Genomic DNA, 17,538 nt, shown 5'->3' with positions numbered 1-17,538 from the left:
GCGATAGGTCCCTCTCAAGTTCTAACTTCCACTATGTGCTACATCAGAGTCTGAGCAGCTTGGGTACCTTGGGTTTTCTGTAAACATTAGAAAATTAGGGTTTGCAATGGAAACACTGATGGGCCCGTAGTAATTATGGTGGGTCTGGGTGGAATGTGTGTGAAGATTTTCTGCTTTTGTTGTCCAGCTGGTGGGAACTCCATATTACATGTCCCCAGAGCTCTGCCAGGGGGTGAAATACAACTTCAAATCTGATATCTGGGCTGTGGGCTGTGTTGTCTTTGAGCTTCTCACCCTGAAGAGAACCTTTGATGCTACAGTAAGTCCATAGACTGTGGGATAAATTGAATAGGCTGTTTGTTATTGTCACAGTGTCTCTGCTTGTCCTGTAGCTTTTCTAACTTTTATTTTTATTAATATCCTTCATGGCTATTAATAATTTGAGTATTTATGAACATGAGGGTCTGAGAGCACAACCAAGAGCGGGAAGTAATATGGGCAAACTTTTCCTGCCCAGCTTTGCTGATACTCTTTGATCCTCTCCGCAGCCTGAGACCTCGCACACACAGGGAGTGCAGACGGTCCTGATATGTAGCAATGTTTGAAAGGAAACATTCCCTTTTGACCAAAGCAGGACTTCATTAATTGGCTGTGCAACCAAGTCCTATCTCTCTTTTCTCCCCCCCGCCCCCTTCATAAATCTTATGCTGGTAGTTGGGAGTTTCACAATACAGCATCCTGTTGTGAGAGTTTGTAATATCTGAATCTCCTAGGATTTAATTATGTTGTCTTGTTCCACAGCTTGATTATGTGAGGAGTGTGGCTGACTGGCACAGCTGGGAGTTACCACTCAGCCAGCCATGCTCCCCACATAGCTGGCTGGCACTTGTGGGTGGGTGAATAAAGCTGCCAGCTAGTGTAGTGTGGCCATGTGGGGAATGCAGCCAGACAGCCAACTGGCATGGTATGGCTGTGATATGTTCTGTACCAGCTATGGGGCCATGTCAAATCACTGTCCTTTTCTGACTTTTCATTGTCCGTGGTGCCTAGACTCCAGTACATGAGTGCCTGCATGGTATCTTCAGAGCTGGGGAGCTTCTGTACACTGATGGAGCCTGACATACAGGGAGGAGCCCACCCTCCTCTCCCTCATTGCCTCATTTGGAGAGAAGCTTGGTGTTGCCATCAAGCCCTAGCTTGGAAAGGCTGTCTGGAAGAGGTAGCATTTCTGCAGGGGAGGTGACTAGGTTGCTGCAGCACCTAGTAGCAGCTGAGAGGAGTGGGGACATGTTGAGTACCCAGTCAGAGAAAGAGATGATAAACATCAGAGGCCTGCAGCATCCCTCCCCACTGGGCCCACTGTCCAACTCAGCTCAGCTCCTTTACAACTGGTCATTGTTTTCTCCCTAGAATCCCCTAAACCTGTGTGTGAAGATTGTACAGGGAAATCGGGCTATGGAGGTTGATTCCAGTGTCTATTCCCTGGAGCTGATCCAGATGGTGCACTCCTGCCTCGATCAGGTTGGGAAGATTAATTTTCTCTTCCGATCTTCTGCCCATTGCCTAAATCCTGCAGCTCCAGAGCAGTGGGTGACTGCTGAGATGTGTATTTCAGAGTAGGGTATGTAGGTGCAGACAGATTCCCACATGCAGCTACCTGTGCAGCCTGGTGTGTCAGTGAGAGTGACTTCTGCTTCCTCTTGTTCTCTGAAAACTTCCTGTCTGGATGCCTTTCCAGCTCCATGGGATTTGGGGGGCTGCTGGATTTTTTCTGATGCTGTATGTTGGGGGATGGTTAGAGGCTGAGGTTTTCACATTCATCAGCAGGCCTATCAGCATGCCTATGGAAGCATCTTCCCAGCATGATCTGTCCTGGCTCCACCTCTCTGGGCTGTGCCTCTTGGCTTAATGTTCTTGTTGCCCTCAGAGCACGTGCTTCTTGGAGGCAGTTAAATTGCCCACATCTTTGGAGTGTGGGAGTCCCCAGTTTGAATATCGGGCATTTAACCCTGTGCTGTCCAGAGACGTGATGGCCCTTTGATTCATTTCTGTTTGACCGCTTGCCTTTCTGAAGGCAAGCAGGGCATGAGAGAAGGAGACCAGTGGGGGCTGGAATGAGCTAGTCTATCCCAAGATTTCACTGTAGACTTTCCTTAGGAGTGACCTGTTGCTCACCTCTTTCAGGATCCTGAGAAGAGGCCAACTGCCGATGAGCTGCTTGAACATGTTCTTCTCAGCAAACGCAGGAGGTAGCCAAATGTTCTCACCTTGGACATAGATGGGCTGTAGGGGTCAGGAGGGACCTTGGAGCTTTGTGCAAACTAATAATTCTGATGCTTCCCGAATTCAGCCCTTAGATTGATTTCTGGCTGGTAGGAGGCACACCTTGAAATAGACTCTACCCTTTTCAAGAGAGGGGAGTGGATTGCTGCTATTCAGGCAAGAGAAAGCCTTGCTGGTGCCTTTTAATTAACCTGCGTACCGGTGGGAGCATGGGGGCTGGGGAGTGCCCATCTGCCTCTTCTGCCTAACAGCTGATATGCTGAGAACTCTTGTGTGTTTCTCTGAAACTTCTTAGAGGGACCCTAGCTACTGACATTCAAGTTAGACCTTTGGGAACACGTAGCAGCACTCAGGCACTTGTAAGATCATTATAAAAGCCCTTTTATCTCCTATATCTCATGTAATAAGCCCAGTCCAGCACTTTTCCCCTTAGCCTTCCCTGCAGAGTTGTGATGAAAATGCCCTATTTCAGTGAGTGCCCACACTTAGCTGCACTAAAGACCATGTTGGCAACTTACCAGGAGCCTGAGGACTGTGCTTGACTATTTGCCCACCCTCATCTTCAGTACAGCGGGGCAGCCCACAGAGACTGCAAGTCAAGTCCCAAGATGTGCTGCTTCATGGTGTTCTAAGTGGCCTGGCAGAGACGTAACCTACCTACTCCTTCATGTAAGATGAGGGTGGCTGTGGGCCATGCTGTTGGACTGTTTGAGTTACCCTTTGGCCACCCTGGTGGTAGACTTATTTCCTTGCTTGAAGGTGCTTTTCGTTGGTATGCAACCCCCAGAATGATGCTCCAGGCTGTTGTCTTGCTGAACATTCCATCTTTAGGATGAGATTTAAAATCCAGATCCTGTTCACTTGTGGTCATTAAAGATCCAGTGGTACTTTTCACAAAAGTTGGGGTGTAAGCTTCAGCATCATGGCCAAATTCTGGCTCTGGTATATACTTTTTGCCTCCCTTAATTCCCACGAGAGTTTGTTAGCTCTGTGGTGTGTTACTTCTGCCCTAATCATATGTATTGCTGTAGGATGTGTAAATAGCTGCCGTGGTCCACCCCAGAAGGAGCAGCATTTCATTTGAAGGGAAAGTAATCCCTGTGTATGGCTTGTCAGTTTGTGGAGTCTGTAAAGTGTTTGGGCTATAGTAATATGTAGTTACTATTTTCTATAATGTTTTTCTTTTTTTTCTTTTTCTTTTTTCCCCCCCTGTGGCAGGGAGATGGAGGAGAAAGTCACTCTGCTTAATGGGCCAACCAAACGACCAAGGTAATGATTTGAGCATGTACTTAAAGAGAAATTTGTAGAGAATAGCTCCCTACCTAGAAATTTTGCTGAGAATGTTAGAGATGAGGCTGTGACATCCTTAATGGAGTGTTATAGTTAGAAAAACTTTAAATGCTAGAAACTCAGGGAGGGTGCAATTGTATGCTCATCAGTGTATGAGGCTATAATCTGACCCCCTCTTTTCAGGCTCGTCTCACGTGCAAAGGTGGGAGTTTCTACTACATGTGGGGAGAGTGTTAGGTGGATCATTCTGTCTCTGAGATAAGTCATTTGCTTGAAGGGGCCCCATAATTATTGGCAGATAACATGCAGCTAACTGACACTGAAGCAGCATGTGAGACCCAGTTCAGAAGAGCAGGTGTCCTGTGTGCATCTCAGTTCCCTCAGTGTACATTGTTATGTCACTTGGCTTGGTGAGTGGCCTAGGGGAAAGGGATGGGGTGTGGGGGAGGCACTGCTTGGACTTTGAGGAGGGTGCCAAGCTCAGCCTATATCTGTCAGCTACCCATCCTTCTCCATGGAGAGAGGGTGTGGTGATGTCCCCACATGCTTGGCTGTTTGTGGGGTCCATGGACAGTGTGAGAGTTGTCTCTGGTCTGTATCTGGAGGGTGTGATCTCTGACTGGTATTGGGAGGGCAAATGAGGTAGTTACAGTGGGTTTCTAGGCCAAATAGGGAGGGTAGTCAGTATAGATTGGGCTCTTCAGGCCATAGTGAAATGGGGGAGATGCTGGGTCTGCACTGTGTTGAGGGTCAGATGTGAGATGTTGAGCTCTGTGGCACTCTGGGTGTTGGGTGAACTGCAGAATGGTCAGGTCACTGGCCCATATGTGGTGGGTGGGTTGTGATTCATCAGTTCGTGGTGTAAGGGAGATAGTGGGTCTGTGGCCCATTTTAGAAATGTAGATGGAATAGGGTGAGTGTTGATAAGGGGGCAAAGCTAACGTTGGTATTTTCTGATCTTTAAAGTGTGCAATTTTCTATAAAAGTTCTGTTAGCAGCCTTTTGAGGGTGATAAATTCTGAACCCTAACTCAGCCCTAATGAAGTGTTTGTTGCAGAATTGTGTGTGTGTGTGTGTGTGTGTGTGTGTGTGTGTGTGTGTGTGTGAAGTTTGGGTGAAGGAGAGTGTCTTATGCTCAGATAACTCAAAAACAGTACTGGAGTGGTAACTCAAGTTAGCTATGGTTGTGGTGCGGAGATGAGCACAATTAATTGAGGAGTGGTGGAACAGTGAAAATTACAACAAATAACCCAAAGTTTTTAAGTTAAATCCCATGACAGACTCACATTCCTAGAGACTAGTTTCCACTTTGAGGCTTTTGAAAATGAGGAGGACTAGATTTTTTTTTTTTTTTTAAAAGGAGGTGAGGTGTGGTGGTATTCATAACAGTCATCGGGCACTCCACGACATCATAATCACTGCCCACAGGCACCAGGCTGCCAGTGAGGAATTGGGCTATTTATTTGAATTTTGTGACAGTTTTTCATAAAACAGTATGTGTATAAATTCTCCTTTAATCCCAGCTAATGAGCTAATTTGTAGCAAATAGTTTCTGCAATAAATGTAGCTGTTTTTCTGCTGGCGAATTATCAAACGGTTTGATTTTCACAAATTGATTATTTGAAAGCATTGGCTCAGCTCTGTGTTTGATCCTGTTTCAGTCCACGTGTTGTTCACAAACTACTTGCTTTGACTGCGGCTTCCGTTTTGTGATGTGTTGTTTGTGGAGTGACTGGTCACCTAAGTTATGTAGCGTGTTTTTGTTCCCTGACTGGATGTCTGAAATTCTGTTAAAGGGAAACTGGAGATTGAGATGGCCATGTGTTCCTTTGTGTATGTTTGCGTGATTATTTGTGAATCTTTCACTTTTTGAGCATTTTTTCATGAGTACTCATGAGACCTTCACATTTGACAAATACCAACTGTCATGTCAGTGTTCTAAATGTCATCAGATTGGATTCTGGTTTTTATTTGAATGATTGTTGGAGGCTCCTTTTTCTGCAGTGCTCACCCAGCTGTGCTTCTGAGCATATTTAGAACACTCCAGACATCACAGTCTCTGAGGAGAGAAGAATTTTTGTAAAGAAAAACCCACTAATGTTTGTGAAGAGCTGCAGCTCAGACGCAAGCAGTCCAATTCTTTTTTAGCTTCTCCTGTGTGGGGACCAGAAGAAAGGATTTGGGTTGAACAGTGTTGACAGTGCTCATAGCTTCATACTAAGAGCATTTGTGTTCTGGGGGGTCTTATACAGGTCGAGCACTGTCAGTGAGACACCAATTGCAGTGGTGACTTCGCGCACTAGCGAGGTGTATGTTTGGGGGGGTGGAAAGTCCACCCCCCAGAAGCTGGATGTCATCAAAAGTGGCTGCAGTGCGCGCCAGGTGTGTGCCGGAAACACTCACTTTGCTGTGGTGACAGTGGAGAAGGAGCTCTACACCTGGGTGGTAAGTGAGCCAAGCAGAAAGAACTTGGGAAGGCAAGGAGGCCAGGGATAGAAGATTTAAAAGTTAGAGTATCCAGCCATAGGTCAGTTTATCAGTCTGTTAGAAACAGGAGAATGGAAGCTCAGGAAGGAGAGAGATGAAATGTAGGCAAGTTTGGGGATTGGATGAAGTAGCGGAAATGGTTGGAGGCAGCCCCTTTGGGTGCTAACCTAAACCTCTCAAGTATAATATTTTTTTTATGTTGGGGAGGGGGTGGGGGTGGGGGTGAAAGTGTTCTGCTGTGGAGTCAGGTGTTGAAGTGCTGCTGATGTTACCCAGAATTGCAGCACACCAAAGGGTGGTAAGTTAGGGACTGTGGCATGATGCCCTGAGCCAAGTACCCTTTCTTTCCCTCCCCTATCTGGAAGTGCAGTGTCAGTCTTGTACTATTCCATTGGCCTGTATCTATTTTTAGAGAAAGGTTTACAGAGACCACATGGAATGAGAATGCAGGAGTCATGTGCTGAGTGCAGGAACTATGGCCTGGCTGGATATATGTAGGACTCTGAGTACTCTGCAGCAGGCTGTTTCCAAATTCTGCAGCAAGGGCCCCTTCTTTCAGTGACCAAGCTGGAGACTGCAGCAGCTTAAGGTGAATGGAAAAATTGAGTTTTATAGTGAATTTTAAAATAATTCACTTTTGTTTCCTCTGTTGCTTTGGTATTAAACTAAACAAATGTATCCTACACCTACATTTTCAGCGTTCTGCAGATTTTGTATTGACCACACACAGGAGCAGGAAATGTTGATCATTGAGTAGGGGATAGGTCTCTTGGGGAGGGAGGCAGTTGGTGATTGTGGGACAAACACATTCACTACTAAAACCATCAGTGAGATCATTAACATTGTTGACACTAATTGTCATATTTAGGTTTCAGCATTAACAGTCCATCAAGATGAAAGGGGAAGTTCAAAATTCTCAGAGCTATTGTTTCAGTCTGTCTGCAGACTCAGGCAGACATTGCTGCATCTGTGACACTTGTTTCACACGCTTAAGGATTTCTTTGCACCTATAAGCATTAGCAGTGTATCTAATAATGAAAGCTGAGATCCTTGCACACAGTTCTGCAGCATCACAGATTACACAGGGCCTTAGCCATATAATGCATCTGTCCATTTGGGTAGGCATGGGAGAGGAGAGGCATTCCTGCCTAACTCCTCTGGCCATCAGCTGGTGGCTTGAAACCTATGATTGCTCCTCCCAAGGGCATAATTAAAGCTACCTGAAAGCCCATTGTGGCATTTAAGTGGTGTTTGGTATCATACCTCACTGAGAGACCAGCCCCTTCCCTAGGATAGGGTAGCTAAAACGCTTTCCCTTGCTGTTTTCTCCTTACCTCCTCATTCTCAGGCTTCAAGGATACTGACAGTATCCCCCTGAGCTCTGGACAGGCATCCTTACCAGGCTTCTATGTATTACAGAATATGCAGGGGGGCACAAAGCTGCATGGCCAGCTAGGACATGGAGACAGAGCTTCATACCGGCAGCCAAAGCGTGTGGAGAAGTTGCAGGGGAAGGCTATCCACCAGGTGTCCTGTGGGGATGACTTTACCGTTTGCATCACAGGTGAGAGACTGGGTGGCTGCACAGTGGACCAGTCCGCCTCCAAGACCAGATCAGCAGAGCAACTTTACCAGGGGAAAGGCTACACTTTGGCTTTCTCTGAGCTTCTCAAACAAGAGGCCTGCAGGTCCCAGCATGCGATGATCCATCTTAATATGAACAACTAGGTTACATTTCAGGCAAAGACTTTATAGTCTCCTGGGGCCACTCCTTTGTATTAAAGATGAGGGATCAGGCTCTTTTGGCCACTCCATGGGAGGCTAATAGGCAGCCTGATGCAAGTTCCGTGTGCAACTGAGTTTGCTCCTTCTTCCATGCAGATGAAGGCCAGATGTATGCCTTTGGCTCGGACTATTATGGCTGCATGGGTGTTGACAAGGCATTTGGCTCTGAGGTCCTGGACCCCCTGCAGCTGGACTTCTTCCTCAGCAACCCTGTGGAGCAGGTCTCCTGTGGAGATAATCACGTGGCTGTTCTGACCAGAAACAGAGAGGTCTACTCATGGGGCTGTGGGGAATATGGTATGTGCAGTCAAGCTACGTCCTCTTTCTGGACGTAAGCTTTGGAGGCCTAGGGAGGTCAGACACAGTATGATCCTGAGAGGGAATGGAAACACATCCACTCTTACTCGCAACTGGCAGGATGGTGGCTACGATGCAGTTATATGAAGCAGAGAATGGATGAGGGCTGCCTAGGGCATCTTGGAGGCCAAAAATCACCTAGTTGTTCATGGGGTTTTCTTTCCAACTTAGATTGAGAGATGAGGAATGAACCTTTGGGATTTTACTAGGAAGTTGGGAGGTAGGGTGGTTTCCCCAGGAATAGGTACTCTGCCTTTGGGACGGAGAGTTCCCTGTGAACTGGAGCAGTGCACTTTGTCCTTGGAGGGGTTACTCTGATGAATGGAAAGCAGCACTGTTTTCCCAGAAGCAGGGTTCCTGGCTTTGGGGGATTCTGCTAGGAGTGGGGAAGGACAAGGGCATGTCCCAGGAACAGGCCTCTCAGCCATGGGAAGATTGTGCATGCCTGTTTCTCACCATAGTCTCTCTGCTGACTCAGGGCGTCTGGGTTTGGATTCGGAAGAGGATCACTACACCCCTCAGAAGGTAAAACTCCAGCTGCCTCCTTCTGAAACACCTCTCGGGCATTAATCTGGGCCTAAATGAGTCACTGTTTTCGAAAATTTGCTGCCTGAGTTTGTTTTTCCCAAGGCACTGCAGAGCTTTGATGATTCCATATTCACTTATTCCCTTCACCAATCACTGGCACTAGATCTAATGGCAGCTATCAGTCTGTCTGAGACGGGAAATACAGCTCTCAAAATGGCCAAGCTAGGGTGCTCCCTGTGACTTCCAACTTCACTGCTCTGAGACCTCCTTGCAGAGACAATGGCAAATGTTGAACTTGACAAGAAAGTCCCGTAGAAGAGGAGCTTCCTGAACTATTAGTCAGTACCAAATTCCATGCCCCAGATCTACAGAGGAAAATTGCACTTCTCTAACCTACTGGAATTCTTTTGAGTGTTTCACAAAATAATGGCAAAAGGAAAATGAGTTGATATAACTTGTCAAAGATTATTGGAAATCCATATAAAATCCCTCCCAAAAGGAGTGGGAGGTAAAGTTCTGTCATGGGTTAGAAACCAGCTAAGAGACGGAAAACAAAGGATAGGCTAATTTATCAATTTTCTTCATGGCAATAAGTTTACTTGGAGGCTCCAAGTGTTACTTGATGTATTTATTAATGATCAGAACAGGTGGATGAACAGAGGGGGGTTAAATTTTGCAGATTACACAAAATTATGTAGGTTAGTCAATAGTAGAGAAGACTGTGAGGCACTCTGGAACCTCACATGGAACCAGCAAGTTTGCATGGCTAAAATGTTTACTGTGATCATTTCCCCCCACTTACTACATTGTCAGGAATAGGACCTAGACTAGATGAACCACTTCTTTGATCCAGTCAGGTATTTCCTGTGTTCTAGGTTTGGTCCTTGGCTTCTGCTCCATATCTGTCAGGACTTGATTCCTGGCGTTTGTGTTTTCAATCTAGGTGGATGTTCCAAAGACCTTGAACATTGTCTCAGTCCAGTGTGGCTGTGATGGAACTTTCCTGCTGACCCAGACGGGCAAAGTGCTGGCATGTGGACTCAACGAGTTCAACAAACTGGGCCTGAACCAATGCACATCTGGGATCATCAACCATGATGTGAGTGCATCTGGTGCTCCTGTGCCTGCTCCCAGGGTTTCCTAGAAGATGGGGAAGCAGAGGTCCCCCAACAATGGCAAGGAATCCATCACATGGGATACGTCCATCCGCTGGATCCCAGCTCAGAACTGCAGGGGGAAGGGAAATCCTAACGCACCTGCTAGTATGATGAGAGGCAAATCATTCCCCAGCCTCACATCTGCCAGTGGGTTCAGTTCACTTCTGTGGTGCTAAAACAGCATGTTAGCTGCATCTGGGGCACTCATACAACGTAAGTGGAATCTGAGCCTGGCAGGAATTGCCTGCCTTCTTGCAGGGCTGGCAGACCCAGCACTGTCCTCTACCCAAGTCTTGCATAGATAGATCTTGGCTGGTGAATGTGCATGATGTGTGCGCCCCTGGGGTACTGGCTCTGGGCTTTACCTGATTATGTCTGGTCTCTTCCTTCAGACCTACTATGAAGTTCCCTACACCACTTCCCTTACTCTGGCCAAGCAGCTCTCCTTCTACAAGATCCGCACCATTGCCCCAGGAAAGACGCACACAGCTTCCATAGATGGTGAGACCTACTCACAGTTCAAGTGGTGTTGGGGAATGGCTCCACTTCCCCACTCCCAGTTAGAGGAGCTAGTTGTAGTCCCCAGGGATAGGCTTTCACTGTACATGTCACTGGCTTGTATGCTGTGTTCGGAGTTAGTAGGATACCATTTGTGCTGGTCCTTTAAATCAGCTCTATTCCATTTCATTTCAGCTCCACTGAGCAAAGTAGAAGCTCATGAAGCCCCATCCAGTGATTGTGAGCCGAGTGCTGACCCTTGGGCACTGAAGGTTTTAGATAGGGTCTCAGCTCCCTTTGCCACTGGCTGTCAGTTCCTGGAGCAGGCATGAATTTCACATTGTTCAGCAGCAGCAGCAGTATCAGAGCTCGGTTCAGCCCTCCTAAAGGGAGGAGAGGCTCGTGCATGGAAAGGACAATACCTTGGGAAAGGCTGACGTTCAGCTTTAGAACCTGATCAGGTTCCCCCTGCCAGAGCACCTCAGTTAAGGGACTGGGAGGAGTCACGGGATCCAGAGTCAAAGGTGGGAAGCAAATGATATTTGAATGGCTGGGGGATTTTCTTGGGTTGAAGCAATTCTCACTGGCTAATAGCCCCCTTCCAGCATGACCAAGTTCCTAGCAGATTCCTTTTTGGTCATGGATTATTGCTAGTAATTCTCTCTGCTTGCATGGCCGCTTCCTGTCTTGGGTACCTACCGTGACTCTCCTCATTCCTCCTGTCAGAGCGGGGACGCTTGCTGACCTTCGGCTCCAACAAGTGTGGACAGCTGGGTGTTGGTGACTATAAGAAGCATCTGGGAATTAACCTGCTGGGAGGCCCCCTTGGGGGTAAGCAGGTGATCAGGGTTTCATGTGGAGATGAATTCACCATAGCTGCTACTGATGGTGAGTGGGCATTTGTGGGGCTGCAGTGGACTCCTCCTGTGGGCTGGGTCTGCAGAATAGTTTCAAACATTTGGCTCCCATCCAGCAATGGAAGCATTTCCTGTATCTTCTGCCATTCAGGGCAGCACAGAAAGGCTGCCGTCTTTGCAGTTAGCCCTGACACAGTCAGGCTTTAAAAGGCTGTGACTGGAACAGGGAAATTTTCCCAGATTGGTGCCATATCAGTGGGGCAGGGCAGCACAAAGCTTTAGCTAATGCTGTCCATAGGGTACCAAGTGGTGGGCTGGAGACTGGCTGCTAGACTTCACTACACACAATTTTAGCCTTCCAATGGCTAGTTGGTAGCAGGTGGACTAGATGCACTGTCTGTCTTGAACCGGAGTAGCTATGGGAAAGAAGTGAGGTGTGGTGGGGCCCCTGGAAGGGTAATGAGGTGTTTCTAAGGTCAGGCTGATGGATCGGTTTTTTCCTAGATAACCATATCTTTGCCTGGGGCAATGGTGGGAATGGACGTCTGGCAATGACACCGACAGAGAGAGCTCATGGCTCTGATATTTGTACTTCATGGCCTCGGCCCATTTTTGGGTCCCTGCATCACGTTCCAGATCTGTCCTGCCGCGGCTGGCACACCATTCTCATTGTTGGTGAGTGTGATTCAGGGACAGAGGCTGTTCCAAGGACATTTGTGGTGATAACTCAGTACTCACTAACATGGGCTTACTGGGAGAGAGGGTCAAGATCATTCTGAGGGAACTCACTGGCGAGTCCATATCAGTCCTGGTACTGGAACACTGGTTTTGTCCTGTTTTGATTTGTACCACCTTTGTGAGAGCCCCTTTACCGAAGGGATATTCTTTCTTTCCATAGAAAAGGTGCTGAATTCCAAAACCATCCGATCCAACAGTAGTGGCTTGTCCATCGGTACTGGTGAGTAATCAGCCCTGGGTAAAAGCCATGTGGGTCACTCCACAGCTGGGGTTCCTGGGCAGCAGGAGCTTTGATGCACACTGGAAAGGTTCAGACATGTGCAGAGTCATTTCAAAGGGCTTTCAGAGCCAGTCATTACCCATCCCACTGTCACTGCTTCCTGCCTGCACTGGGCTTCCTGGTTTCCTTCCCTACTGGGGCCAGCTGACTGCCTCCCTCTCCAGTATTGTAGTATCTGTGAGGAGCATGATAGGAGGTTACTTGCCTCAGTTAGCACAGTGTGACACCCGTTGTCTGCTTAGATGCAAGCAAAACCAGTCCTTATTAACCAAACCAGGTTTCAGCCCACTCAAACCCCCTGGAAGTGTGAGATCTGAGAAAACTAGAACACCTGAAATTTCTGAGGCGCAAAGACCTCAGGTCCTTGCAGGAGGCCCTGGAGATAACAAATGTGAGAGCCAAGCACCAGAAATGTAAACATCATCTGTATACTCCATGTTGAAGTCCCCGCCCAGCACGGGGCTTGCAGATTGAGTTAGATTGAGTGCAGACAAGGAGGCTCATGGTCTGTGCAGGGTGGTTCTATTATTTTATCCAGTCACTGTGGTATCTAGGTGTGAATTATGGTATCTGTGTCCAACTGGCTCAGGCCTCTGTATTTTTTCAGACATGGCCCTTGCACCAATGCACTGTGAGAATGGATGCAGTTGGTCCTGTCACAGGGTTTCAGTTCTGTCTTTGAAAGGCCTCAAAGAAGAATGTGAGGGGCTTTGAATAAAGAGAGGGAGGCCAACTAGTGCACAAGATGAGGAAGGGCCAAGCCTAAGGGGAAGGATCCGAACAGCATGGGAGAGGAGTAGGAAGAGATGGAGGCAGGAGCTGAGCTGTGTGGGGCCTTTAACATGAGACGCTTGAACTTGATGTGGAAGGCAAGAGGAGATCAATAGAGGGAGGTGAGTGGGGAGGTGATATGGTGACAGCTGCTGGAGGGGGCACCTTTGGCAGAAACATTTTGGATGGACTGAAGCAGGGCAAGGTCAGAGACTTGTTGGCGGGAGAGCTGGACATTGTGGGGTCTGTGTCTAGTTAGCGTCGCTTGGGGTGCCAGTGGTTCAATAACTCTCACCAAAGTGGCAATGACCTCATTAACTTTCAAACAGACTGTGTTACAAGGGCTAGGAAGGCAGGGCAGGCTGATAGGATTGGACTGGATGAGTATCTACAGATATGAAGACAAGGAGATAGTGTGTGGGGGGGGGAAAGCAGTCAACTCTTCTGTCTGATCAGTCCAGGCATTTGTCATCAGTGTCCCTTTATGTAACAGGAGGCAGCTTGGTGGATGAGGAGGTGGTTACCTATCTTGGAGTCACTCTAGGGACTTTTGGGTTGGGAGAGATGGGGCCAGGAAGCAAGATTGTGTGGCAGAGGGTCACTTTTGGGGAGGGTTGCATGGTGTTTTATGAATTACATAACTGGAAGGAGACACAGTCGAGGCAAATACACTCACCCTCAGAGTTCTGCAGTTAAAGTAGCTTCCAGGGAGATAACCTCCCCTTCTCTTTTCTCTGTCTCATCTGGGATCCAGCACCTGCTGCATTCCCTGAACAGGCAGAGCCAGTGAAATGTGTAAGGTTGCTGCTTCTCTTTCTTGTCTGCCAGCGGCTCAGAGCTCCACGACTGGTGGAGGAGAGGAGGAGGAAAATGAACGGGAATTTGAAACCCCTGATCCAAGTGGAGGCTTTCGGGGAACCATGGAAGCAGATCGTGGAATGGGGGGCTGGATCAGTGCAACAGAGGCCATGGGGGACAGCAATGCTGACAGCAGCTCCTGCCCTGGCTGGCTGCGTAAGGTAACAAACTGCCTCATGAATTTATCTAAAATCCCAGGGATCACAGTTAAGGGAGAACAAGCTGCCCCTTCTTCCTCAAAGAGCCCAGGAAGAGGAGCTCCAAGAGGCTTCTCTCTAAACTGTCTGCAGCCTTTCTTCTTCCCCACCAGAGGGCACAGGAGACCTCCTCTTCACCAGATTGGCATTTCTCTGCTTGTTCTGTGGTAGTACCTGGAATTAGACACACAGCCAAACCACTGGTTTGGTCAACTTAATGTACCCTATCTACACCCACACACCTCATACATCATTAGAAAGCTTATCACGTCTGCTTTAAGATGAGGTACAATGTGGAGCTGTCAAGTGGTGCCATTACCATAGAAATGGGATAAACAATGACACCAAAATGACCATGTAGCAATGCGACGACTCACTGGCGCGGCAGCTCCTGCTAGTCTTCCAGGGAATTAGCTTTTCCAGCCTTGGAGTGCCCTCTGCTGCCCCCTGGCAGTACCCACACAGATCTGGGTCTCCCCTCCCCAGGGAACCCCCAACCCTCTATCCCCACCTCGCCTCAGTCTATGGCTACTGCCAGTCTCCATCTAGTCCCCGCTCTCTGGGGCAGACTGCAGTGTACAAGCCATTCATCATTGGCAAAGGGGGGGTTTGGACCTGCTGCCTTTGCCTAACCCCTGGGCTGCAGCCTCTGCAACCCCAGTACCTGGTTTGGCCTTGCACAGGGCCTGCAGCCTGGGGAGTTGCAAGGTGGGAGCTCCCCAGCTCCTCTCGCCTTTCCCCAGTCCTGCTCTGTTGCCTGCACCCTCAGCTCCCAGGCAGCTAGGTCCGTCTCCCCCTGAAGCTGGAGGGAGAGTCCCTAGCTCCTGGCTTATAGCCCTTCTATCAGGGCCAGCTGAGGTCTGATTGGGGCGTGGCCCAGCAGTGGCTGCTTCCCTAATCAGCCTAGCTTTTAGCTCGCAGCCCCAGCCCTCTCCCAGGGCTGGCTGTAACCCTTTCCAGACCAGGGAGCGGGTGACCACCCCGCTACACCCCCCCCCCTTCAAAATCCCCACCCCTGGGGGTAGGGGGGACTCTTGGCCTGGGCTCTCCGAAGCTGGCCTTCCAGGGCCACCCCTCCAGGGCGGCATGCTTCCTCTCGGAAGCCTCCCAGTTTCTGGCCATCTCCCGAGCGTTGGCCTCTGCCCTCTGGTGGGCCAACTCCGCGGCCTCCAGCCGCACTGTCAGGACCATATCTCCTGGGCCTTCCACTCTCAGAGTCTGGGTCCATTTGGTTTCGCATATTCCGACCACCTGGGTCCTGGCCTCTTGCCGGCCCCACTCTGTCTGGATTTCTTGGCTGAAGACCTTCCTGGCGACGGTCTGGGTCCCGGCCTCCTGCGGGGTCCTATCTGACCCAGTTCCTGCCTTGGCCCCTTTCATGAGTTTTGGCCCTTCTGGGCCCACAGGCACCTCCTCCAAGCGTCCCTCAGTTCCCCTGAGGGGGCAGTGCTTCCTATTTTGGCCCGGTATCCGGCAGCTCCAGCAGGCGCCTCGGGCCTCTGGTGGTCTAGCTGGGGTCCCATCCTCCTGCCGGGCCTGACCTGAACCCTGCGCGTCGGGCCTGGGCATGTCCACCACATGTGGCCCTGTTGCCCACAGGCCCAACAAGTCGGCAGCCGCCTGGGTTCCCTCACCCGGCAGACTGTCCTCGCGACTTGCCCCTGTCTCTCCTCTGGGTGAGACACCCTGCCCCCATCCCAATAGGGACAATCCCTTTTTACATGTCCATGCCTTGCACAGGCATAACACGTCCTTGGCTCCGCCCCAGGCCTCCTGGCCCTGGTTTCGGGCTTCTCCCCCAGCAGTTCCTTCAGAACTCCCTCCGAAGGAGTTTTACCAGGGCCCGCTGCTCCTCCACCCTCCGGCCCACCTGTTCATGGGTCTCTATGGGTCTCTTTTTCTTTCTCATGCTGGTCAGACAGCACCGCTACCAACTTCTTTGGTGCAGAAATTGCTGCTTGTCCGTCACTTTTTCCCAATTTGGCAAGATGTCGGAAGTGGTACGGTACCTTTGTTTTGACAATATTAAACACAATTTTTTCTAAATATTAAATAGGGCTGATACAGAGTCACATCCTGTTAATACATGTACAGCAGGAAGTGTGTTGCAGAAGTCAGGGTGAATGCATCACAAATGGCATGCACAGATATGAAGCAGTGCTTGTCCATTGTGCTGGTAATGGTAATGGTGCCTACATGTTACCTATGTGTTCCAGTTTTGGAAAGCAATGAACAGCAAGGATCAAAACCTGTGTATCAGGTGACCTTATTATGGTTCCTTTGAGACACAGAGAGCCAAAATCCATATTGGTACATACAGCGTGCAAAAGTATCCTTATGTCTTCTTCCTCTTGAGTACTGTATAAGTCTTGGACTACTTCAAAACCCTCTACTGGTGATGGACTTTGCTTATTTCACCATCCGAAAAGCCTCCAGCAAAAAGGAATTTTTGTGTTGGGTGTGCTTCTACACGCTCAGGTGCATTTTTAATTCTATATTCATAGAGGAATTTTAGAAGTGACTGCCTGTTGGATATCACATTTAGAAACTTTTTCCGTGGAGGCACAGGGCATCCACCAGTCATCTGGTATTTCTTGCATCCAACCTTATATCCTGTCCAGCACAGTCTGTCAGCAGTTTTCACAAAGTTCCTGCCATATCTGTCAAAGACTTTGATTACAGAATTGGCTTTGTCAAATCCTTTTAGGACCTGCCTTAAGTACTCAGCAGATTAATTCATCGAATGCGTAGAATTAGTCTCCAGCCATCAGTTGTATGACAGCCATGGCATCTCTGGCTTCTTTGTTGTATGCTCTTTGCTCATGGAGTCTTTCAGCTTGAGCTTCCAGCTGATGCCTTAATTCAGTTTTATCTGTTCTTCTCATTGTTCCATCAGCATGGAAGAGGGGCACAGGCACAGGTCCTATTGGGTAACTAAGAAGAGTTGCCATTGAAACATCATCTCTGCATCTTGCTAAGGACTGGGCTCTGCAGAAAACAATTTCAGGACTCATAGACTCATAGACTTTAAGGTCAGAAGGGACCATTATGATCATCTAGTCTGACCTCCCGCATGATGCAGGCCACAAAAGCTGACCCACCCACTCTTGGAATAATTCTCTCCCTTGACTCAGCTGTTGAAGTCCCCAAATCATGATTTAAAGACTTCAAGTCGCAGAGAATCCTCCAGCAAGCGACCCCTGCCCCATGCTGCGGAGGAAGGTGAAAAACCTCCAGGGCCTCTGCCAATCTAATAGTTGCTGCAAGTTTCCTTCCTTTGCCTGACTTAAATTTGGTGGTCTTGGCCATGTGAGCAAATGTTTTGATGCCAGATTTCTTGACTGAGGTGAAGAAGATATGTCCTGTCAGAATCAAGTGCCCCTCTCATAAGTCTCTCTATTTGTTCTTCACCAACATCTGCTGTTTTCAGTGGACTCATGTACATCTGATTT

General features: G+C 48.7%; 1 protein-coding gene across 2 annotated transcripts in view; it reads left to right on the top strand.

The window, feature by feature from the left end:
* NEK9 (NIMA related kinase 9) overlaps positions 1–17,538 on the top strand; it is a 35,597-nt gene that overhangs the window by 12,550 nt on the left and 5,509 nt on the right. For both annotated transcript variants that reach the window (XM_026651191.1, XM_026651190.1), the window contains exons 6-19: positions 188–319; positions 1,411–1,521; positions 2,185–2,249; positions 3,502–3,552; positions 5,826–6,018; positions 7,480–7,624; positions 7,942–8,142; positions 8,681–8,727; positions 9,674–9,829; positions 10,280–10,388; positions 11,112–11,273; positions 11,747–11,917; positions 12,141–12,200; positions 13,860–14,050. In XM_026651191.1, coding sequence (XP_026506976.1) covers positions 188–319; positions 1,411–1,521; positions 2,185–2,249; positions 3,502–3,552; positions 5,826–6,018; positions 7,480–7,624; positions 7,942–8,142; positions 8,681–8,727; positions 9,674–9,829; positions 10,280–10,388; positions 11,112–11,273; positions 11,747–11,917; positions 12,141–12,200; positions 13,860–14,050 — 1,794 coding nt within the window. The remainder of the gene's footprint in view (positions 1–187; positions 320–1,410; positions 1,522–2,184; positions 2,250–3,501; positions 3,553–5,825; positions 6,019–7,479; positions 7,625–7,941; positions 8,143–8,680; positions 8,728–9,673; positions 9,830–10,279; positions 10,389–11,111; positions 11,274–11,746; positions 11,918–12,140; positions 12,201–13,859; positions 14,051–17,538) is intronic.

This window comes from Terrapene carolina, unplaced genomic scaffold (genome assembly GCF_002925995.2).
Source record: "Terrapene carolina triunguis isolate 2854851 unplaced genomic scaffold, T_m_triunguis-2.0 Scaffold96, whole genome shotgun sequence".
Lineage (NCBI taxonomy): Eukaryota > Metazoa > Chordata > Testudines > Emydidae > Terrapene > Terrapene triunguis.
This window is presented reverse-complemented; position numbering and strand designations above follow the sequence as displayed.